Genomic DNA, 24,749 nt, shown 5'->3' on the forward strand with positions numbered 1-24,749 from the left:
TTTATATTTAATAATTTCTCTTTCCAGATTTATTTTAATTAGTTGAAATAAAGAAATATAAAAAACACACAGAAAGAAGTATAAAAAATTGAGAAAAAAAATGATGTCGCTATGGGCCATAGCGACACAGTGGGTCTATGGCCCATAGCGACTATTACAGTATATATATGTCTCCTGCCAGTTACGTTTTGTTCACATTTGAAATCGCACCGATAAGTATAATAGGTGGAGCTTTGATTCAAATTTGTGAGTGAAATTTTATTGTATTTGAAATATAAATTATAGCTATTTGTACTAATTATTAGTTTTTTTTGCAAATATTATGGATCAAATTATAGCTTATATTGACACTGGAAGGATGTATGAAAGTTTTGAAGGTATAACATTTGATGGACCAACAAAAGGAATGTATATTAAACGAGGTATAACTTTGGATATATTAAAGAGAAGGATTCTCGTCTTAAGTCAAATCAAGTGATATTATTTGTAAGTTACAGATTTGTAGTTTCACACCATGATGACAACATATATTCTTCATTGGAATTGAGTGACGATGATGATGTACAATGCATGATAGAAGCATTTCAGAGCTAGAATGTGATGCCAATAATAGAATTATATGCTAAAATAGGTATGAAAGAATGTTCAACAATTTCAATAGAAAATTTGTGAATTGAACAATCACCATTGGTGACAAGAGACGAAGACGAAGATGACGAAGTGGATGAAGACTATCATGTTTCATTATCATATGAAAGCGTTGATGAATCAAATGAAGATCAAATAGATGATTGTGAAGCATCTGATAGTGAAGTGGAGTCAGATGTTATTGTTCATAGTCCAATGGTTGAACCAATTTCAATTTATCCATCTACTGAAGGTAACATCTAAAAGTTAAATTTGTCAATATTTTTTGTTACTTGTTTAAAAACTCGAGTTGAAAATTATTTTATTGAAATTACTATATTGATTATTATTAAAATAGGTGGAAGTCAATTTTGGGGTAATTTACCCCACTACACTAACATCAATTGGAATCATCCAGATGAAGAAGATATCTCAGGGATGGATGTACGTAATACTTGGTCAATTGGTCAAGATTTATATGTGGAGTTGGAGTTTGAGAATAAAGATGCGGTAAAAAATGCAGTAAAGCAAAATGCAATGAGAATGCATCAAAGTTTTTATGTGGTTGAGTCGAAAAAGACCAAGTTGGTTGTTAGATGTCCAAATGCACATGATGGATGTGGATGGTACATGAGAGCCATTGAGTCAAAGAAATATGAAAAGTGGAAAGTGACTCAATGGGGTGGACGTCATATGTGTTTGAACATGTCTTTGTCACAAGATCATGATAGGTTAGATTCTGAGTTAATTGCATCATTTATACAAGGTAAGTTCTGCAAAGTTTATAGTTTATATTAATAATAATTTATACTACTCATTACGAATATTTAATTTGTAGGAATGGTTAACCAAGATCCAGCAATCAAGATTAGCCTTATCCAAGAGAGAATAACATCTCAAACTGGGTTTAAAATATCTTATAGAAAGGTTTGGATGGCTAAACAAAAAGCAATTGTTAAAATTTTTGGAGATTGGGAAGAATCGTATGCTTTTTTACCTCGATGGCTTAAATACATGAAAAAAATTGCTCCAGGGTCATTTTATGATCTGTGTCATGATGAGGTTTTTGTTGGTAATCGTTGTTATCGTGGTTACCGTCAATTTCACAAATTATTTTGGACATTCAAGGCGTGTTGTAATGCATTTAATTTTTGTAAACCCTTGATACAAGTTGATGGCACTCATCTATATGGCAAGTATCGAGGCACATTGCTCATTGCTACAACATAGAATGGTAATAACAATGTTCTTCCTCTTGCATTTGCTGTGGTTGAAGGAGAAACATTACTTGCGTGGTCATGGTTTTTCTCTCATTTGCGTTTACACATTACAAATAAACAAGGAATATGTGTAATTTCTGATCGACATCGTAGCATTAAATCAGCCATTGACAATGAGGCACTTGGTTGGAGACCGCCAAATGCATATCACAAGTATTGCATTAGGCACATTGCAAGTAATTTTAATAATCGATTCAAGGATGTCAAACTAAAACAACAGCTTGTGAAACTAGGTAAGAAAGCTTATTTTAATGCTTTTAATAATTTAAATATTTTAATTGTGCATTATTCATTATCTGTATGCAAGGTATACATCATGTAGACACATTTTTTATCGCAATTTGCAAAAGTTTTGTCAATCTAGCCCTGATGTTGAAAGGTGGATAGGAGGAATATCAAAAGAAAAATGGAGAAATTTGTGTGGTGGTGTGTACCAATATGTAGATTGTGATTGAGAAGGATAACTGGCCTCTTGTGAAGGAATATAGTACAACCCTGCTACTCTTTCTAGCAACGTAGGGTATGTGTGATCCATAGTCTCAATTGTCGTTCTTCGTCGCGATAAACCTTCAGCCTCCCTAGAGTATGGAGGAACATTGAAAGTCCCCAACTCATGAATCAGAGGGAGGGGGTGCTGCCTCAGCTGGCTCAACAAAACGTGCAACATAATCATCAGATAGGGATAATAACGATTACTTTACTCTATGACTGATTCAAGTGAAAATTCTTCTCTGCCATTAGCAGATGTCAAGTATGTCAAACATTATGTTACATCTCCCTACATATAGAAGAAATCAAACAATTAATTTACAAATTTATATTTTAACAAAACATTGTATTAAATCTTAATTACTAATCTGCACATACCATAATTGAGTCTTTAATTTCTTCGGGATCAATGTATGACTTCCCTTTTCTACGGTACCACCTCATGTATTCTGAATTTGGACCTAATAGTCTAACCTGTGGAGGAGTAGGTGCAAAGTGGTATGCATATCGATTGCCTCAATGCTCTAGTGTTGGACCTAATATTGTAGCCTAGTCATCATCAGCCTTTCCGCGTAGGGTCAATGCATGCACATGACCAGGAGTCATCGGAGGATTTGGAATTGGTTGTTGGCAACCGAATTGCCTCATGACCCTATCTGGCTGATGTCATTCACAAATACATAGGAAAAGTAACGGGATTATAAAACCCCAAATACGTTTCCCCTGTGTGCAATCATCGGGCATCTGTTCAACAGGCGGATATGGTTGCCAAATAATCTGTAAATAATTTTTTTAAAATTAGTATATATTAAAATACAAATAAGTTACATAATTAATTTTAAAAAACCCCTAAAATTTAAATTACTTACAAATTTTTTGGTCAAACGGTCAAAGTATTTGCGATAAAATTGAATATCATCGCTCATACTTATTTTAGTGGTTGTGTTGGACCACCTGAAATAAAAATGTAAACATTTAAATTCTCTTAAATTAATTGAATAATTATAAAAATTTAAACATTTGAATTTGCTCATACCTTAAACTAATAGGACTGCCTGGATGAATAGGTGGCAATGGTGAAGAGACAATGGTTGGGAATCGTTCCCATGCCCATAACTGTAATAAAAGTGTAAACCTACCACAACTTGGTGTTTTGTAATCAGTATAGGTGCATAAATTGCGATACAAACATCCAAGCACAGCTGCACCCCATGGACGCTAGAGAGGATATAGATTCTTTTGAAGACCAACTCAATTACACTATCAGAGTTTTAATCAAATTTGATTGCAGAGGAAACCAAAATAATGTATGCGTGTGAGAGAGTTATAATTATTCTAATTAAATAAAATAATTATTTTAAATTAGAATATATAATTGCTTTAATAGTTTTAATTAAAATATTTATATATTTTATGAATTAAGAAGTAAAAAATTTCATGCATTGCAGCATAAAATAATCAATGTAATGTTGTCACATATGTAGTATTTACAATAAATTATTTATAAAACTTGATAGATGCTATTTCTTCAAATAATGAATGAGAAAAGCAAAGCCTAAAGGAATGCGAGAGAAAATGTTAGGTAAAAAATGAAAAAACAAATAAGAGAGTGTAATAAAAAAATAAGAAGATAATAGTGTACCGTCCAGCTGACATGTTACAACACGAATTTTATATTACTCTATAAATAAAGAGAATAAATATAAAGTATGGTCGTAAATTTAAGGCTAAAATCCTATTTTGGTCCTTATAATCTTTTTTTGTTTTAATGTAGTCCCACTTTTATTTTTTGTCTCAATTTGGTCCCAAATTAATTAATTGGTTTCAATTTAGTCCCAAATTAATTAATTGGTTTCAATGTGGGACTTCTGTCTAAATTATTTAAACGGAGTTAACTTTTGGACACGTGGATGCCACGTAGATGCATACGTGGATGCCACGTGGATGACATTTTTTTTGAAAACACCTTCGTGTGTTAATTTTGCAACTGAAACGGGTCGTTCCATATGCGAAAATTAACACACTACCAGTGCAGCAAAACGGGTCGTTCTGAAAACAGAACGGACCGTTCTAGTTTCAGAACGGGCCGTTCTAGATTCAGAACGGCCCGTTCCAAAACTGAATAGAATATTATTTGCTTAATTGTGTTTTTGATCGCTCAAGTATTATAATTATGCAATTTTGATCCCTAAGATTTTAATTGAGTAATTTCAGTTCTTAAAAGATTTTAGTTGTGTAATTTTAGTCTTTCTCATTAAAAAATTAATAATTTTAAAATTTTAATATATATATATATAATGTTTTAAAACTATATAATTGTTTGCTTATTTAAATTATTGTATATTATAATTTTTTTTAATGTATCAAATGATATATATATATATATATATTATTAATTTTTAATGGGAGAAACTAAAATCGTACTATTATGATATTCGAGGGACTAAAATTGTTCAATTAAAAATTGAAGGACCAAAATCGTGAATTACAATTCTTTAAGGACTAAAATTACCCAATTAAAATCTTGTGGATCAAAATTGCACAATTGTAATGCTTGAGGGATAAAAAATGCAATTAAATCAATATTCTTTATTAATTTTATTAAAAAATATAATAATTTTGAAAAATATTTTTTTTATAGTAAAAATTTTAAAATTACTTATTTTTATAAAATACAATTGTCTTATAAATAGAGTAATAATTTTTTATTTTTCTCTTTCTGTTTGAAGAAATATTTATGTATCACTTTATAATTTTTTGTAACTTATTTAAAATTAGAGGAATAAAATGATAAAAATTAATAAGATAAACATAATAAAATAAAATATAAAAAAAATTAATATATTTATTTTATTAGATATAACAACATAATTAAAATATAATTAATAATATATATTTTATAAAATTATTAATATTTTATATATAAAAAAAATGAAACCGGAACAGGCCGTTCTGATTGCACTTTTATTGTGTTAATTTTGCACCTGGAACGGCCCGTTCCGGATGCAAAATTAACACACCAAAAGTGCAACTAGAATGGCCCGTTCCGGTTTCAGAACGGGTCGTTCTGGGTCCAGGTGTTTTAAAAAAAATTGTCATCCACGTGACATCCACGTATGCATCTACGTGGCATCCACATGCCCAAAAGTTTCCGTTTAAATAATTTGGACGGAAAGTCCCACATTAAAATCAATTAATTAATTTGAGACTAAATTGAAACCAATTAATTAGTTTGGGACCAAATTGAGACCAAAAATAAAAGTGAGACTACATTGAAACAAAAAAAGATTATAAGGGACCAAAATAGGTATTTAACCTAAATTTAATTATCACTTTTTTCTTTGACAAGTTATCATTTACTATATTAGTAAACATGACAATTCATTATTATTATTATTATTATTATTATTATTATTATTATTATTATTATTATTATTATAAAAAAGATTATAAAAATATTTCATTGAAATTAATTAAATGATCATTGCATTATTACATTATATAAAAACAAGTTCCTTTTTTAAGAATTAGTGATTTAACTGAGACATTTAATCAAAATATATATATATATATATATATATATATATATGTTTTAGTATTTAATGATTTAATTGATAAATTTAATTTGAATATATATATTTTAAAATTACCTTGATAATTATAATTATTTTTTTGGAACATGGTTTTTTTTTTGTACATGCCTTAATTGTTATGATTAAATATACTTATATGTTTTTATGAATTAAAGAATTTTTTTTTATGAATTAAGGTAGAAAAAAATAAATAAACGAATACGGTGATTTCACATAATGGATGCTTACATAACAAAATATTATTTTATAATCAATAATAGATTATATACATATATATATATATATATTATAAAATGAAGTAAATAAAATAAAACATAGACATATTAAAAGAAAATTTCAAATATGTAACGCAGTTGTAGACTGGAACGGAGCATTCCAAAATTGGAACAGGACATTCCAAACTACTAAAACAAGGATGATTTAGTAGCCCAGAATAGGTCGTTCTCAAACTGGAACGGGCCATTCCAGACTACTAAATAGGCCTGTAAATCCTAGTTGAGAACGGGTCATTCCAAACATGATTGTTGGGAGTTAAATTCAACTCCAGAACGGGCCGTTCTGCATGTGAATTTTACACAAGACGAAGGAGCCTAGAACGGGTCATTCCGAATTCGAAACGGGCCGTTCTGGTCACTCTTAACCTCTATAAATAGGCGTTGAGGAGGGGGAGAAAAGGGGAACTTAGAGAAAAGTTTTAGAGAGAAGTTTTAGAGAGAATGACTCTAGGCTAGGAAGCTTGCTTTTGGAAGATTGAGGTTCCCGGGTTGAGCTTTAGAAGGAAATTCCGCTTCTTCTCAGCTCTTGGCAATGCTGAGTCAATCTTCAGGTTAAGGGAGCTTCATGCATTGTTTTCCTTGAAAATGGTTAAGTTGTTGGGTGTGGATTGAGTTAAAAAGTTGGGTTTTGTTGTTTGAAAGAAAAAAGATGATTGATTTAAATTAGTGGTTGCATGTAGCTGTTCTTGTATTTTAGACGTTGTTTATAACGTGGTTAAGTTGCTAAGTTGCTTGATGAAGATGAGTTGAGTAGTTGTTGACTTACGTTGTTTATATGTTGTGTGTTGATAATATGTGATATGTTGTTAAATTTGCTATATGTTGTGTGTTTGGTGAAACTAAGTTGTTTTTATGTTGTTTATTGTTGAATTATTAATAAGTTGAGATGTATAAGTTGAAGTAGTTCATTGTTGTAAAGTTGATATTATGTTGAGTATAGTTTTTTAATTAAGTAGTATAAAGATGTCTATTGCTGTAAAGTTGTAAGTTGTCTATCGTTGTAAGATGTTTATTGTTGTAATGTTGTAAGTTGTCTATTGTTGTAAGATATTTATTGTTGTATTGTTGTAAGTTTCCTATTGTTGTAAGATGTCTATTGTTGTATTGTTGTAAGTTGCTTATTGTTGTAAAGATGCCTATTGTTGTAAAGTTATTATGATGCCTATAGTTGTAAAGCTGTAAAGTTGTTTATTGTCGTAAAGTTGTAAAACTGCCTGTTGTTGTAAAGTTGAAAAGTTGTGGACATATGGTGAAGATATATGTCCTATGTTGAGATACATAGTACTAAGGAGATAAGTTGAAAGTTATTTTAAAGTTGAATCCTTTATACTATGTGGGCGACATGGAAGTAGTTGATCCATATCATGGTTGAATGACCAATTTGAGTAAGGTATCTAGCTAGAGATGTAGTCTTTGACTAGGTACTGGAGGGTGTGTGGTACTTAGAGGACAGTGGGTGGGCTAACTCCATATGTGGATTGGTGATGCTAGCCAAGGCCGTGATAGGCTCATACCCAAACCCTTCTGTCCTGACAGTAGTACTGGACCTCCGAGTCTAAGTGGCACACCTGAGCAATCGCTTATTGTTGTCTATACCTGATTTTCTTCAAAGTTCCTAACGATGTCCTATACCTGACCTGGTTGAAATAGGTCAAACGCTGGATTCAGTAGAGTTTATGTCACCTAGACTGCTCAACCTCAATTGTTGGAGATCTCCTAGTTGTATATGCGTGACGACGCATTAGTTGATGTTGCATGGGTTGTTGCATTCAAGTTGTATATAATGTTGTATGAATGAGTTGATAGTTGAGCTATTGTGATAAATACTATGTGATTGTGTTGTGATGAGTTGTTGATCACTAGGACTAGAGGAGAAGTTTTCAAAGTTGTTAATCCCATTGTGCGGATTGAGATAGTTATGGTGCTCTAAGAGCCCAATTTGTTTAAAAACCATCCTTGGAAAGTTGTCCCTTGGAATGGATGATTTGTTGTTCTCCTCTAGGACTTGGTTGGTCCAATGTGTGGCAAGGTTGAGGCACACGTGTATGAAGCGACCACGGTATAGGGGTCAGGCCGAGCTATACCGATTACAAGCGGCCAATTTGAGTAAAGTGCGATGTGTTGAAAGTGTTGCTGATGTTGTATATCTATTGTTGTAGGTGTTGTGTTGCTTTAAGTTGCAAGTAGAATTCTATTGCTGTTTATTATATGCTGATGCTATTTTTTTATGATTATTGTTGTGAGCTTACCCTAGCATGTTTTCCCTTGTGGTTGGGACTGCGATGACCATACATTGGTATGTGAGCAGATCAAGATTAGGTGCTCTGCTGGATTGGGTGAGCTTCTTTTTAGTTGGAACTAAGGAGGAGGGCTGATGTTGTATTTAGTTGATTGGTACATTTTAACTACCTAGTTGTTGTATAGGGTATTATTCCCTACTTTCAGTTATATATATTATAAGACTTTTTAGTTGTGTATTCTAATTATATATATATAATTGTTTAGTAGTAAGATTTTATTTTATACTTGTATCTGGACGCTATAGACAGTGTGAGACTTGGCGGGTCATTATACCAAGACCTGACGGGTCGTTACAAAATAAGTCTTAATTTAGTCTTTTTCATCTCCATCTCTATATTTTAAATTAAATTTATAATATTTTTAAAAAGTTACCATTCAAATGATTCATCATAACTTTAAAATATGATTTATATATTAAATTTTTAACTACAATATAACTGTTTTATTTAAAAATATTTATCTATTACAATTTTTAATTATATGAGAGTAAACATTTATCATATAAAATACAGAAATTAAATATTAATTATATTAAGCAACAAATAAATTCAAACGTGAGTTTTCGTCAAACCCCAAGGCCCAAACCAACTTTGATAAGAGAAACTCAAGTTCAAATTTTTCACAACCCTGAAATTAGGTTCAAGTTTTTTTCCATCTTATAAGATTGCTTTCGAGTTTGGATTTAAGAATATAATTTACATCCTTCTTATCATGCTCTTATCACATACGTATTTTGTTGTCATGCCTAAATTTACCCTATATATTAAATTAGAAAATATATTTTAAACAAAATGCATTTAGATACTATTTTTCAGTTATTTTAATAAAAATATTTTTCAATATTTCCCATAACTTTTTTATTTCATCTAGAGTTATATATATATATATATATATATATATATATATATATATATATTTATATTTATATGTATATATATATATATATTTATTTATTTATTATCAATGAATATAGAGATAATTTTTATCGAAAATTTGACAAATATCAAATAGGTGAAGATCTTTTTTGAACTTAATTTTTTTTCAGAGTTTAAAGTTATGTATAAGTAAAAAAATATAATTTTTTACACATATTAAAAAATTATTTAAAATATTTAATTTTTACAATTTCATATAAAATATACATTATAATTTATAAAAAAAATGATAGATCCTCCGAAAAGGACTCCGAAAATCATTCCAAAAGAATATAATATTAATTTAAATTATAAAATATTAAATTAAATAATTATTTTATAATAATTTTATTATAAAATAATAATATTTTAATTTTTCGAAACGTGATTCGGATAGTTTTTTCGGAAGATGACATTTATAAAATATCATTAATCACATTTATTGTAAATAATACTCATATTTATTATCTCAAGAGTATTTTTTGATATAATAATATTAAATAAATTTTAGATTAAATTTATTTATATCTTTTGTCAATTAAATTTAAGTATTTTTTTATTTATGAACAACTTCAAAAGAAGAATCTAAAAAAATATATCATTTTTTATTTAAATTTAATATCATCTTAATAAAAATTATCAATCATAATCTTATTTATATCGCTTTATATAAATTAAAATAATTATATTCAACAAATGTTTTTATGAATAGTTTTTTAACAAAATAATAATAATTTTTTTCTCTAACAATGATGTTTTTAATTTTTTTATATCCTTTAATTTATTAATCTAATTTTTATTTTAAAATTAAATTTGAATATTTAAAGAATTATCAATGGTTAAAAAAATGATATAAAATAAATATAAATTAGTATCCCTAAAAAAAATGTTTTGATTTAAAAGGTGAATAGAGGTGGTTTGAAATGCTGCGAGCAACAAATAAAAATGAAGTGTTCAACAACCCTTAATTTGGCGCGGTACCTGGCATCGCCTTTGCTTAGGTAAGTCTTGCTTTCTTTTCCTCCTTTATTTATTATAAACAAACGAAAGTCATCAGAATCAGATACTTGCTCATCCACACCATTCAATTCTCTCCACCCTACCCAGAAACTCCATCAAACCAAACTGACTTGTACTTGTCACTTTCTTCTCACACACCCTTAAATAAGACAGATAGATACCCATATCAATTTCCCTCCATTCCAACCATCGCAATTATTGCATTTATTTTTCCCTTCAATTCCAGATCCCTTTTAACCACATTACGCTCACTCTCATCTTGCGCTCTCTTTCTATGGACCTTCCGCCTCTCAGGAAGTGTCTCCAATTCTCCCGAAGAAACAAAAATCACATTCTCCTAATAGCCTTCTTCGCTGCCTCCGGTTACGGTGCCTACAAAGCCTACAATTCCCCTTATGTCGCTCGCAAACGACGCCGTCTCGCCAACCTCCTCCGAGCCTTCGTTTCCGTCGCCCAATTAATATCCAATTCCGCTGACACCCTCGCCGTTATCTCCAACGACCTAAGCCGTTTTCTCGCTTCTGATTCAGATCAAATCCCTAACAGTTTGAAGCAGCTATCGAAAATCGCAGCGTCCAAGGAGTTCTCATCGTCGCTCGCTAGGGTTTCCGAGGCTGTCACCATCGGGATTTTGCTAGGGTTTAGTAAATCACAGGCGGGTAACGATAATGACTGTCATACTCCCTTCGATATTACCGTGGATAGGGTGCTGGAGAAGCTTTTCTCCAAGGCTGGGACGGGTTTTGCGTCCGTTGTGGTTGGGAGCTTCGCGAAGAATTTGGTTTTGGGGTTCTTTGATGGTGATAAGGAAAATGCGAGGTCTCAATCGGATGTTCCTCGATGGGTGAATGTGATTTGCGATGAGAGGTGTGGGAGGGCTATAGGGGACTGGGTGCAAATTTTTGTGAGCACTGCGGTTGCTGTTTTTCTTGACAAGACTATGGATGTTAATACCTATGATGAAATGTTTGCCGGGATGTCCAATCCGAGGCACCAGGAGAAGGTGAAGGGGATTTTGGTTGCTATGTGTAATGGTGCTGTTGAGACTTTTGTTAGAACTTCTCATCAGGTTTTGACGAACCCAAGTGTGAGGTCGAATTCGGGTTTGTCTGTGTCCTCTGTTGTTGTTCCTGAAGATGGGTGTGTGAAACCGGAGGCGTTTCTGCGGCAATTCAGGGTTGGGAGCTCGGTTGGTGGGGTTCAGGATTATGGATGGATTGAACAGATTAAGTCAACGCTGTCGGTGCCGGCGAACCGGAGATTCATGCTTGATGTCACCGGGAGAGTCACATTTGAAACGGTGAGGTCGTTCGTGGTGTTTTTGTTGTGGAGAATATCTGATGGATGTAAGAGGAGTGTTAGTAAGGTTCATGATGAGGTTGTGGACAAAGGAATGGAGGTGGTTAGATATGTTGGAGCTAAGTCATCGGTCATTCTTACCTTGTGTCTTGCTTTGTATTTGCATATTGTGGGTGGTAGTAGGATTCTCTTGCCTGCTTAGTGTGATATTTGATCTAACCCCAGAATTGTAATGCAGTTGGAATATAATGGCAGTAAAATTAGATCCTTTACTTATCCTATATATATTTCCAAGTATTAAATTTGAAAATGTAGTTCAGTGGGTGAAAAAATTCTGCCTGTAATTTTTAAGTTACCGTTTTCAGTCTTTTTCCATACCCAAAAGAAAGGCAATGGTATGAGCCATCTTGCTAAAATTTAAATTGCTTCAATGCTGGATGCATATAACACATAGTATGAAAAATGAGATTATTTTTACTGCTTTCTTGAAAGAAAAAAAAACTAAGTTGCTCTATGATTGTAATATATTTAAAGCATATGCATCTGCAGCAGTATATGAATAATGGTTTTGTTAGCATCAGCCTTTAGCTGATGTTATGATTGAATAATGTTATTTCATGTTTTTTTTTGTAATTTATAAATAATATTCTTCTAATTAGCCTTCCCTCCTTGGTACTCTTAATTTTATTCGTCCTATATAAAAATAAAACCCAGTCTTGACTTCATTGTTTGTTCGTTTGGCTTTTAAATGGCAAATTGACTATCATATTAGTTTGAATATGTTGTTTCCTTTCTATGCAAAGTTGAGATTTTATAGCAGATTTGACTCTCTGCAACTGCTAACTGGAAGTGATTGATGTAGTCAGGTGAGTTTAGCTTTTCTTGTAGCTGAGATTTGAGTTTGAACCCATTTCTTTCTGTTGAGAATTTCTGATTTTTTTGCATGAGACTTGGTTTTGTCAATAACTGTGCGAGCAACGAACTGCATACATAATCTGCCCTAATAAATTCTTCTCTAAAATGATAATCACAAGCATATGCATGCTTTACATCGTTGTTGATATATTTATTTATCAGTATTGTTCCTGTTTCATGCATTCTATATATTGCAATGGTTTCTTTAGGATTAGGCTGACAAGTCCTTGTCATGAGAGTAGTCTTCCATTTAATTACATCTATTCAATCAAGAATACTCTTTCCGATTCACCAAACATTTCCAATCAGAGTGTTTATTCTCTAGGTATGGCAATTAAATCTCAAAACCATGGCTACTTGTCCGAACCTATCCTGATTTTGATGGACAAAATATGCTTTGATCGAGTTCACGATTGGGTTTTTTCCATTTTGCAAAAGTGGGGGTGGGTTTGGATATGTATCTTCTTGCTGCTGCCTTGAAGTCTCTTTCTCTTTCACACACACACACAAACATGCCCGTCTATGAAAATGTATCTAGTGAGAAATGAGAGTGTGAGAAAAGCGAATCTCTCAACGTATAATTAAAATGGTTAGTTAAGATTAAAACCAATAAAAAACCAATTCTAAGTATATGTTTATGGTCAAGATTTACTCATCTCATTTCTGAAACTTTCTCTCTGTCACACATGTTTTCTCTCATTCTTATTTCTTATAATTATTAAAAATATAAATTAATTATCATAATTGTTAAATAATTTAAATTATGATAATAATTTGATAATAGAGTTGAAATTACATGTTTAGTTATTGGGTTTATTTTTATTTTTAAGATTTAATCTTTCTATTATTTGAATTAAAATGTAATTTACCCTGATGAAAATAGGGTTGGGTTTAAATTTCTCATACCCAGCTACCCCAAGCCTGAACCTGAGAGTGAGTAAGGTTAAATCTATCCTTGACTCACCCCGTTCCTACCTTTTTTATTTTTTTTATTTTTATAGTTTTCTATACTATTATGCCGCAGCATTATTGACTGAAATACATTTATAAAAATGTGCCAGTTGCATTCTATTCATGTCAGTGATTCCAGTTCAGGGTCAATAGGGTTTGAAGTTGTCTTCAATGCTCTTATTTTATCACGTTGAATAGATGTTTTACTCTAGCGTTCTTAGAACATGTCAGTGTAACTCTTTATCAGGCTAATTAGAGTATTATAATTGGATTCCTTGTTTTTTGGAAATTGATTAAGCTGTAGATTTGTGTTCTCTTGTTCTGTTTTTTCCTTTCCTGTGAACGAGATGTGGTTTAAACTTGAGACTCAAAAGTTTTGTAAATCTGTGCGACTGAGAGGTTATCTTTTCGGAGAATTGTAATTTACTTGCTTCTTTATTTGTCACTTCTTTCTGTAAACTACAGAACCTCTGCATGGAGCCCGGTTAAATGTTTTTGTTGATTTGCACAGCAAAAACTAATTAGGAGTCTAGTGAATCAAATGCCGTATATTGGCATTTTAGAACCAATTACGTCATAAAAAATAATAAATAAATAAAAACCAATTACGTAATGGAGAAATTGTCATTGCAGGTCTGGATATGGGTCACGGCTCATGGTGGTGGGATATGGGCAGATTTTTGGCTAACATACGTCCGTAACCCTTGGGGCTGTTGAGCAATTAAAGCTGTCTTTGGGCGCTACACGTGTGCCAACCAATTTTAACAGTTCAATTTGAATTTGGTTTTTTATGTTTGTCCTACTATACCCACGTCCATGAACAATCTAACCCGAACCACCAACAAAATAAAAACTTGGACTTTAAATTTAGGTCTTTTTACTCGATTTGATCATGCTTTGATTTGAGCTTAACATGAATTTGTTATGCTCTCACTCTAGATTCTCTCCAGATTATAAGATTGAGAATGACTTTTCAAAATTTAAAAATTGAAATTACAACATAAATATTGAAAATTAGTTTTGATTTTTAAAATTTTAAAACTTAAAACTAAAATTAACCAATGGCAACGTGACTATATTTAAAGAAAAATCTTTCACTTTAGTTAAATGCTAATATTTTGTTATAGACTAAATGTTAATTATATATAAATAAAATTTATAATAAATTATATTTTAAATTTGTGTAAATATATATTTTTAATGATATAAGTTATATTTTAGATTTAAAATTGATAATTTGTATATTACAGTAGAAGATTATTTTTAATTATTAATAATTTATTTTAAAAAAATCAAAATTTAATTCTTAAATAAATATGATAAATAAAAAAATAAATTAAATAAGAAATTAAAAGAATCTTAGACACTCTCATCAAAGAATAGTTTCTAGACACCTTTCGTGAAAGAAAAAAAAATCATTTCACATTTAATATATAGAAATTGGTTAAAAAATTTAAATCGACAAATAGGTAACATTTTAATAACGCGTGATGTTCTATTAATTCGATCCTACTTTAAAGTTATTTTTGATAACTTTGAATTTAAGAAATTAAATTTAATATATATTATATTTCAGTTGAGATGTTTCAAACCATCCCAAACTAGTTTCTATTTTGTACATTTTTCCTTCTTTTTTTTTGTGTCTACGTATCTCAAACTAGTTTGGTGTCATATTGTTTTAAAAATTTCGAAGAATAATGTATTAATATTATAATTTTTAACAATGTATTATATCAGATATTGGATTTTGGATGGTCATGTTCACTTGTAAGTAAAGTATTTTTTCTTTTTACAATATTCTTTTTATTTTATTTTTCATATAAATTATTTTATCCCACTTTTTTTTAAATATTTTTTATTATATGAAATATTATTCAAACTAGTTGTATATTTTATATCAATTGTTTATTTCAGTAGTAAACCTAGTGGGCCTATCATAGTGTTGTTTACAAAAATATTTGTATCACGATAGTTTTTTTACTCTTTTATTTATTTTTTATTAAATATCAATTTTAGCATAAAACAGAAAGAGTACAAAGAAACTTTTTATTTTTTGTAATTTTTATATAATGTGTAAAATTAATAAGAAACAATCATAGATATATGTTGTTAATCATGAGAGTCTCTCATTATTCGGCTCATACCCATGACTTTGCCTAAAATAAGCATGGTGTAGCTAATAACTTTTCTTTTTCTTTTTCTTTTTCTTTTTTCTTTTTTCTTTTTTGATAAAAGCCAACAGCTTTTCTCTCCAAGTTGAGTCATATCATTAGCTTAGTGAAATTTTTAATAACGTCGTCCCGTGCAGACTGGTCCATCCTTTTTCCGAATAATAGAAGTATATTTAGGTTTTATTTAGCTAAGTTTCAGAAATATTTATAGAAAAAAAGTATTTCTTTTTAATAAGTTAAATTTAGCATTTTGAATAAGCTAAAATCATTTACTTTTTCAAATTAAGTTTAATTTATATATAAACTAATTTTAACTTATAAAAAAATACTTTTTATTCTTCTTATAAGCATTTTATAAAGAAATTTATTTAAAGAAAATCTTATAATGGATTTGAATTCTTCTCTTAAGTATAGTTTTTAAGGCAACCAAAAAAAATAATTCAAAATAGAATTAATAAATCTTATAATTAATTACAATAATCAACTTATATTTCATCTTTCTTCTTTTTCTAATAAGACTATTTACATTAAAATCTAAAATCTCTACTACTGCTTAACACAGACGATTTTAAGAAGTATTATCGTTCTTACTAAATCACATGACATGATTTCTCACATGTTGAGTATTTAATTTTTTATTTCCTTTAAATGTTATTATTTAAAATTTAAATTCATATGATATATCAAGTTGAGGTTATTTTTAAATATACTATAAATTTATTTTTCAAATTTTGTATTTTAATACAACATATTGATTAAATTAATGCAAATCAATTCAAATACTTTTTTACATTTTAAATTTTAAATTTTTTTTATTCTTATTTGATATAAAAAAAAAAAAAGTTATTACTCACAATAACAATATTTTATTTTCTATTCATGTTATTTAAATTCGTGAAATACACGAAAAAATAAGTCTTACAAAAGATTATTAATTTCAATTTACAATATACCCTTTTGATAAGTAAAACAAACGCGTTCTACGATTTGAGAGCGATAGTGGCAGTCCATTTCAGAGACTTCTAATGGCACAAGGCTCGAAAAATAATTAATCAGGAAGTTAATTAGTCTGATTTGGAATAAGATAAGTTGCTATATGACAAAAATGATTATTTATTTATATCGTGACATGGCATCAATTATAGAGGGCTTATCAATATTATATTGCGATATGAGTATGAGACCCACATGATTGTAATCTATCTACCCTTTGGTTTCATAACAATCATAGCTCATGTAGGAAGAAGTTTCAAGAACGGAAGGGAAGAAAACATTGTTATATATTCTTATATTGAAGAAAATCCCGCTGTATTCAAATGATTTGTACGTAGGTTCCAGCATGCACATGTCATATATATATGTTGTTGTCTGGGCAAGAAAACATCTTCCTTTCACGTAATTATAAATGTAAAATAATATCTTAATAAACACTATTGATCGATTCTTGTTAGTTCTTTTCTTTTTGTGTGACCAAGTATTATCCAACATGAAGGTGTCCATGCATAATTTTCCCTTGTATTATTTGAGTGGCCTAAACCCTACGGTGGTGTGAACCGTATATATGTTGATGAAGTATATGCACAAGATTGAATTCAGCAGAAGTGAGAAATGAGACGAAACTTATTTATGAAAAAGATATATACAGAAAGTATAGAGTATTTATCTATATCGGTCCTGAGTGCATGTGATCTTCTTCTTCTATTTCAGGGTTTATTCTTTTGAGTGTAGATATAATCAACATGAGCCGCTAGAGTTCTTCTCATCAAACACTCATCTATTCCTTCGCAACTCTCGTCATCCAACACATACGCCGCAACATCCTTCAATTCAAACATGGCAATTTCTTTAGGTCCCAATTAATAAATACAATATATAAAAAATGAAAATTTTCATGCTATATACTATATGAAGAAACTAAGACTATTATTACACATGCACATATGAAAAATATACGTACCCCATGAGGTGAAAAGATGGCATCGTCGAATTGAACGTTGGGAGGAGAGGCATAGATTAAGCCGAAGCAAATGAGAAGATAGAAGTTGAAGATGAAGATGGTGGCCAATTTAGACATACTCACTCCACTATTTTTGTGTGTTGAGAGCAAAGTACCTTTTATTCATATAGACATAATATGAAATAAGTTTATCGGTTTTAGCGAGTCTCTATAAACACCACAACACAGATTCGTCTAAACAAAGTCTCGGTCTCTCTCAATTTGTGGACTTTAATATCCTACCAATAGAATTATGTCACGTTTCGTGCTTTAACAAATAAAATATACTCACTCTCTTCTATAATGAAAAAATACATAAAATTGTCCTTAAATCTTTCAATTTAATATATTAATTATTTCCTTTTCATTTATATTCTTAATACTATCTCTCCTCCTTTTTATCAGTTATTTAAGATGGTAATACACAAATAAAAAGATATAATAAATTTTTTTTTATTTTTATTCAATAATTTTAATGTTTTTTTATTATGTTCTCTATTAACTTTGTTCCGTAATTATAAGTATAAATTAATTAAAAGTTAGGTGAAATGTAAAAGTATAATTAACAAAATAATAATTAATGCAATCTTAGGACTTTGAAAACAATAAATAAATAGAAATAATTTTTTTTTCAAAAAAATGACAATTAAAAAGAAATAAAAGGAATAATATCTTTTAAAAAAATTGTTACATTACATCATTTCAAACAAAATAAATTTATATAAATGTTAATTTTATAAAATTAACTTTTTTATTTATTAATTTTATCTATATAAAATAATTAAAAATACAGATAAAGTATCAATTATGGAATTTTTATAGCCCAGGAGCCAGTGGCAACATCGTACTATAGTATAAAATCATGGATATATAACTCCACCCTTTTAATTATTAATCGTCTAACTTTATATTGCAAATTAGATTTTTATTTGCAAAAAATACAGCAGGACATTTTTTAATATATATATTTTTATTATTAGTTGAACATCATTAAAAATTATAAAATTTTGACGGTCCTATTTCTCATTTTATGAGTGACTTTGTTAATTTTATAGGTTTCAGTAAATATTAATCAATAACAAAGTATATTAAAAACAATTATTGCTAGCACTACTATTTTTTAGTTTATTTTTTATAAAGTGTATTATTAGACTTTTTTTCGTGAGCTTGCATACTTAATTTGAACTTAAACCTTATCATTGATTAAGTTAAAACAATTTCATTTTAGTTGATTCAGGCATTTGGTAGTTTTAAGAGAGTGAGGTTGCTCTTTTGATCATCTTCTTAATATTTTGTTTTTTTTTCTTAAACTTATATTTCACACATAATTAATCAAGAAATTTCCCTTGACCATATCAAAAAATTCTTTTATCATTATATTTATATTTCATTTTTTTAACTTCTTATCCTTTTGAATTTTTTACATAAATTAATTTAATGCAATCCATTACACAGAAGATTAATGAAAGTAAATTTATCCACTAAATAGGTTAGACTTTATGTAATGCATGATTAAATGTGTAATTGTAATGAAAATTAATGAACTCTCCGTTATTTAATAATTAAGTGTGTAATTGTAATAATACACCCATTATTAATCATATTAATGATAGTTATTCTTTAATTCAACATAATTAATTTCTAGTATTTAGAATTTTCAGAAACCGGATACTAATTGAATACAAAATCACATGATTTTATCCGCTCGATATATCTAAGCGAACTTTGTGACCCTGATAAAGGAGTTATTATGAATGACACCGCTAAATTGAGTAAAAGATTTATATTGATGAGACATTTTTTTTTTTGCACCAATTTGTTTTTCTAATCAAGGATATTTCCTAACTGATAGTTAAAGATTAAATTTTATGAGAGATGGGGATTACTAAAGTTTGTCTCTCTCAAGGAAGTAAGTTTTATGTACATGGTCAATAATTGAATCACAATCAACATATTTTATAAAAAAGAAACTCAGTTATCTACCAACTATTTATTGGATCTTACTGATTGACTGATTTTTTTTTATCGAATAATATTTTCACACATATTTGATAAAATTACCCAGTGAAAATATTTTTTATAATCACATTAAGTAAGAGTGGAGATCTCTCGATAAACATTACATGTCTGTCTTAGCCTGTGATGAACATCTAAAACAAAATCTTAGTTGTAATTTCATCAATACTAGTTAAATAGTGTTATTAAGATAATAACCTTTTAATTAATATATTTAGTTACTTAAATAAATAATTCAACACATATATATATATATATATATCCTGATAAATATAGATTAACTTCCTTTTGAAAGGCAAGGTGGTGTAAAATTTGGTTAGTTACGTCCAAAATCCGCATTTGCAATCCATTTATACACCGGTCTTTGTCTAGAAATCAATTTAAAAGAAGCCCTTTGTTTTACGTTTAGATTCAGAGAATGAGATTGGTTTTGAAAAACACGCATTTGCCTATAATGTCTACTTTTATTAGAGAGTAGGTGATGGGTTAGAAAATGTAACGACTGATGTGGTAAATATCCGGTGGATAGGCCCACTGGTAGGCCCACCAGGGTAGCCCATGATTAGAGATTACTTCCACATATCATTTCACCCTTTCTTTCTCATTACGTTCATCTTTGCGTTTCCAAATTTTCACTACAAAATGAAAAAATATTGAGAAGCCCAATAATAATATTAATAAATTATGAAGCATGAAACAATCCAGAAGGAATAGCAAATTGGCAATCATGAATCTTGTAGAAAACTGATATGCAATCTAACAGAAAAAAAAAAAAAACCTTAATGTAGTAATTGAGAATGTATTCGATAATCCCTACACGAAGATGTTATTGTTGATCATTAGTTGTCACTTGTCAACGTAACTTATCATGAAATTTAAGAAACAATTTAAATTAGCTGTCTGTACTCTCTAGCGTGTATTTTATGTGAGATGCAACGCAACTAGTTTTTATTCTGCCGTCTTTGATTCTTCACCATGCGATCGCTTCCTATCTACGTGTCAATTTATTTATAGGATAAAACTTAATTATTTATAAGGAAAAAAATGCTTCTTAGTACAAAAATATACGCACGAAATCTATATCAATTACAGTTATATGATTTATATCTCATTTATTATACAAGCTTTAGTTCTTTATAAATAGTTATTTTAAACTTTAATTTTATTATAATTATTCCTTAAATATCATTTTATTTGTACATAGATTTCATTACTTTTAATTTTATTCTAATTATTTCTTAAATTTCATCATTTCTTATTTGGAAAACAACGAATTCTATTATAAAAATCAAAATCTAAACTTATTCATTTTACAAAAATTAAAAATATATTTAAATTTAATATTTAATATTTACAATTTTATATTAACCGTTTTTTTAATGAAAAATCTTATTATTTTTTTATGTGAACGAAAGATATGTCCAAATCAATTTTTAAAGAGAATTCCTGTCAATAATCTTAAGAAACTTTAGTTATTTATTAATTATGTTGGATTTTGGTTATGAAAAATATTATTAATTATATGAATTAGATGATAGTATTTTGATCTATATATATTATAAAGAGGATATATTTTATTAATCACCTTTTTGGTCTTCATTTTTAGTAGACAATTATACTTCCTAAATATAAAAAATATATATATATATATATGTATTTTTTAATAATTATCCATAATTTTTAATATTTTTCTGTGTATAATAGAGGCACGAAATGTCTCGGACTCTTTAGTAATAATAATAACAAATTATAGTTCAATAATTGTTTTTAGATTATTTAAATGTTAGAGATCAATAATATTGTGTGTTTGATCAAGAAAAAATAAGAAATATAAAAAAAATATAAGAATATGCATTTTAATTTATGCAATGTATAGATAAATATTTATATTATATAACTAAAATTTATAATTAAATAATATTTTTAATATATTATAAGAAATTTACAAAAAAATCTCAAAATACTTTCTCCAAAGAAAAATCTTTTAATTTTTTTTTTTACATAAACCTTTTAAAAAGATACTTATATTAAGATAATTATTTTCATTTTTTATATGTAAAGAATATCAATACAACAAGAGAATTAATGAGTTTGTTTGTTTAAATTCAAAAATTATAGTTTTTAAACAAATGCTTTTAAAAAATATTATTTAAAAAATAGATAGAGCTTTTTCTTATAAAAAAAAAAAGAAATCAGTTTATTTTATTAAAATATTTAGACAAATACATAATATATATATATATATTTAAAAACCACTTTTATAAAAAAAATTATATAAACCAATCTAATATTTAGTGATGTATCTCAAAGTTCAATAATTAATATATAAATCTCATACAAAGTTTGTACTCATCAAAACCGAAAGTATACAGAGTTTGTATGTTTTCCCTTCGGTAAATAAAAACGAATGAACAAAAGTAATAATAAGCTCAATTGGTTGCAAAATTTAACATTAATTCTTATAACTTTATTTTTTCTCTAAAATATAAATTTATTACTTATAGTTTCTTATATTTATTTTAAAATAAATAAATAAAATTTATTTTTTAAAATTTATATAAAAAAATGGAATGTTACACATTGCAATAATATGTAGATATTTGTAAATTTTATACGAGATAATCACTTAATTTTACAATATATTTCCTCTGGTGTCTATTAAAAGAATTTTTTTATATATATAAATAAATTATAATTACTTTTATATTGTACAATGAAACTCTTCTCAAAACATTCTTTTTAATTGTATTTTTTTTTACATTTATAATCAGGATAATTTGAAAAAAAATAATATGAGTTGGTAAAACTTAATGTAAATAATTAATTTTTTTAATATATTTAAAATTATTTTTTTCTTATTGTAATAAAGAAGAGATGAAATAATGAATAAAAAAAGAGTGAGAAATGAGGGTGTGAGTGAATGAGAAAGTAAAGTAGATTTATTATTTTTTTTATCCATAAAGTAAATTTATTATTAAATATTTTGAGATGGTTACGAGAAAAGCTAATTAGAAATATTTGATATAAAATGGGGTGTTAATATATTGGTGGAACGAAGATAAAAATTTATAATTTGTATGTAGAGTCCCTTAGCACTTAGCAAGGTTCTTAAGCTGTTCTGAGAGTGATCTTACATGCCATTGCCATGGGCGCCACCACCTGCAGCGCCTTCTTCACCCTCCGATCGCCAAGCTCCGTCGAGTCCAGCCTCCGCCACCACTCCTCTTCCGGTTGCGGAAAGTTCGATGGGGTGGCAAAGTGGTTCATCAACGGCGTCACCATGGCTTTCTTCGCCTCCCTAAACCGCTGCTATTGCATTCGCATCACCACCGAGGAAGACGCCGAAGACGCCAACGACTTGCCCTTGATGCTCAACGACGCCAACCTCCACCCTCACGCCGCCTCCGCCTCCGCCGCCGCCAGGAGGAGGACGGCTAAAGGGAGCAAGACCCAAGCTGTTCTTCTCGAATGAACCAAATACGTACGTGCGCCCTTCAACAAATCATTATATCATATCATATCAAATCATATCTCTTAATTTTCTGTCTCTCTTGGTAAGTCAAATTCTGCGTTTCTCATCTTATGTTTTCCAGATATATATGATGAAATCAAACAACCATCTTCCTTGCCTTTCATATATACACGATCAAAAAATAAATGAGGATAAGCTTCATTTCCCTACGTTCAATTCTATGTATGTTGTTTCTCAATTTGGCACCAACAGTGTGAATACAATTACCGGAGAAGTGCAAACACTTAATTTAGTGTTTAAAATTTAAAAACGTGTTATATTAGTATTAAAATTTTAAAATTATCAATTTAAGTCTCTAATATACATTAATGTTTTTTTAATCATACAATTATTAAGTTTTAGACTAATACAATTGTTAATTTATATTTACATATACTTATTTTATAATTTCGTAACCTAAAAAATTAATACAACTACGTGCTCTAAATTCAAGCAAGGAAATGAGTGTTTTACTCGGTGGAGATTGATAAGATTAAGAATACCATATTTGTATCGTTATGGTTCGGATTTTTAGCTCGAATTAATAGCAGCGACTGAACTAGCTAATTGATGATATGATAACGATTGACATTGTTGGAACAACAATATTGAAAATTGGTTAGTAGTTTTTAATATGTCGTTTAACAAGTCGCCTAGTACTATTAATTTGGCGTAATTTTTGGTTTACATTGTATTTGAAGCATAAAAAATAGAAAATGCTAGAGTGATGGAAGAGGGATGGAAGAAGGGCGTGCAAGAGTTGAGTTGGGAACATGATTGATTATTGGGGTCTCAATGATGATCATAGCTGATTGGTACACTTTTGATTTATGTAGCATTTGATTTAGATCAAGTTGCAGCGGATTTGTTTTGCTATTGTAGATTGAGCATGTTCTGTGGGCTAAAGTTGCTTTAAAAAAATCAACATAGACACACACACTCTGTACTCAATCGTTTGATGTTACATGATGTTGTCGTTTGGGTCGTGATCATTGCGGTAGACAAAGTTTCTTTTACTTTTAAGACTTTGTCCCTTGACTTAACATCATCTGCAAGGAATCCAAGAAACAGTAGGAGACGCGTTTAAAAGGTACCGTTCAGACAAACTAATAAAGGAGAACCGCGTCAGTTTAATTAGTCAGAGTTTCGCTTGGTTTATTATTTCTAATCTATTTTTAATCATCTATTCTATTTGTGCATATATTTAGTATAACAATTCGATATGTCACAACATTTTATAACTCAATAACTAAATAATAAAAATATAATATAAATTATTTAGAATTAATATATAATATTTTTGGATATATATACAATAATATATATAAAGAGAAGTTTTAAATTAATAATTATAATTTTATATTTTACTTTTTAAACTACCCCCGGGTCAT

The 24,749-nt window shown here is 29.0% G+C and overlaps 2 protein-coding genes and 1 long non-coding RNA gene across 3 annotated transcripts; 2 read left to right on the forward strand and 1 right to left on the reverse strand.

Moving 5' to 3' along the window:
• Window positions 1–10,465: 10,465 nt before the first annotated feature.
• On the forward strand, window positions 10,466–12,079 carry LOC109788675 (protein PHLOEM PROTEIN 2-LIKE A10). The gene has a single exon (XM_020347457.3). It carries the CDS (start codon window positions 10,774–10,776, stop codon window positions 11,998–12,000), a length of 1,227 nt encoding a protein of 408 aa, XP_020203046.1. The 5' UTR covers window positions 10,466–10,773; the 3' UTR covers window positions 12,001–12,079.
• Window positions 12,080–17,437: 5,358 nt separating this feature from the next.
• Window positions 17,438–18,080, reverse strand: LOC109788681 (uncharacterized). The gene is made up of 2 exons (XR_002238773.3): window positions 17,793–18,080; window positions 17,438–17,655 (listed from the first exon to the last, which is right to left on the reverse strand). It is a non-coding gene; the product is annotated as an uncharacterized LOC109788681 (long non-coding RNA).
• Window positions 18,081–22,891: 4,811 nt separating this feature from the next.
• Window positions 22,892–23,535, forward strand: LOC109788679 (uncharacterized). The gene has a single exon (XM_020347467.3). It carries the CDS (start codon window positions 22,993–22,995, stop codon window positions 23,317–23,319), a length of 327 nt encoding a protein of 108 aa, XP_020203056.1. The 5' UTR covers window positions 22,892–22,992; the 3' UTR covers window positions 23,320–23,535.
• The last annotated feature ends 1,214 nt before the right edge of the window (window positions 23,536–24,749 follow it).

The sequence above is a fragment of the Cajanus cajan genome, chromosome 6 (genome assembly GCF_000230855.2).
Source record: "Cajanus cajan strain Asha chromosome 6, NIPB_CcT2T_4, whole genome shotgun sequence".
Taxonomy (NCBI): Eukaryota; Viridiplantae; Streptophyta; class Magnoliopsida; order Fabales; family Fabaceae; genus Cajanus; species Cajanus cajan.

Bases quoted from the DNA above. Each gene is read 5' to 3' on its own strand.
- LOC109788679 (XM_020347467.3), top strand. From the start codon at position 22,993: ATGGGCGCCACCACCTGCAGCGCCTTCTTCACCCTCCGATCGCCAAGC.
- LOC109788675 (XM_020347457.3), top strand. From the start codon at position 10,774: ATGGACCTTCCGCCTCTCAGGAAGTGTCTCCAATTCTCCCGAAGAAAC.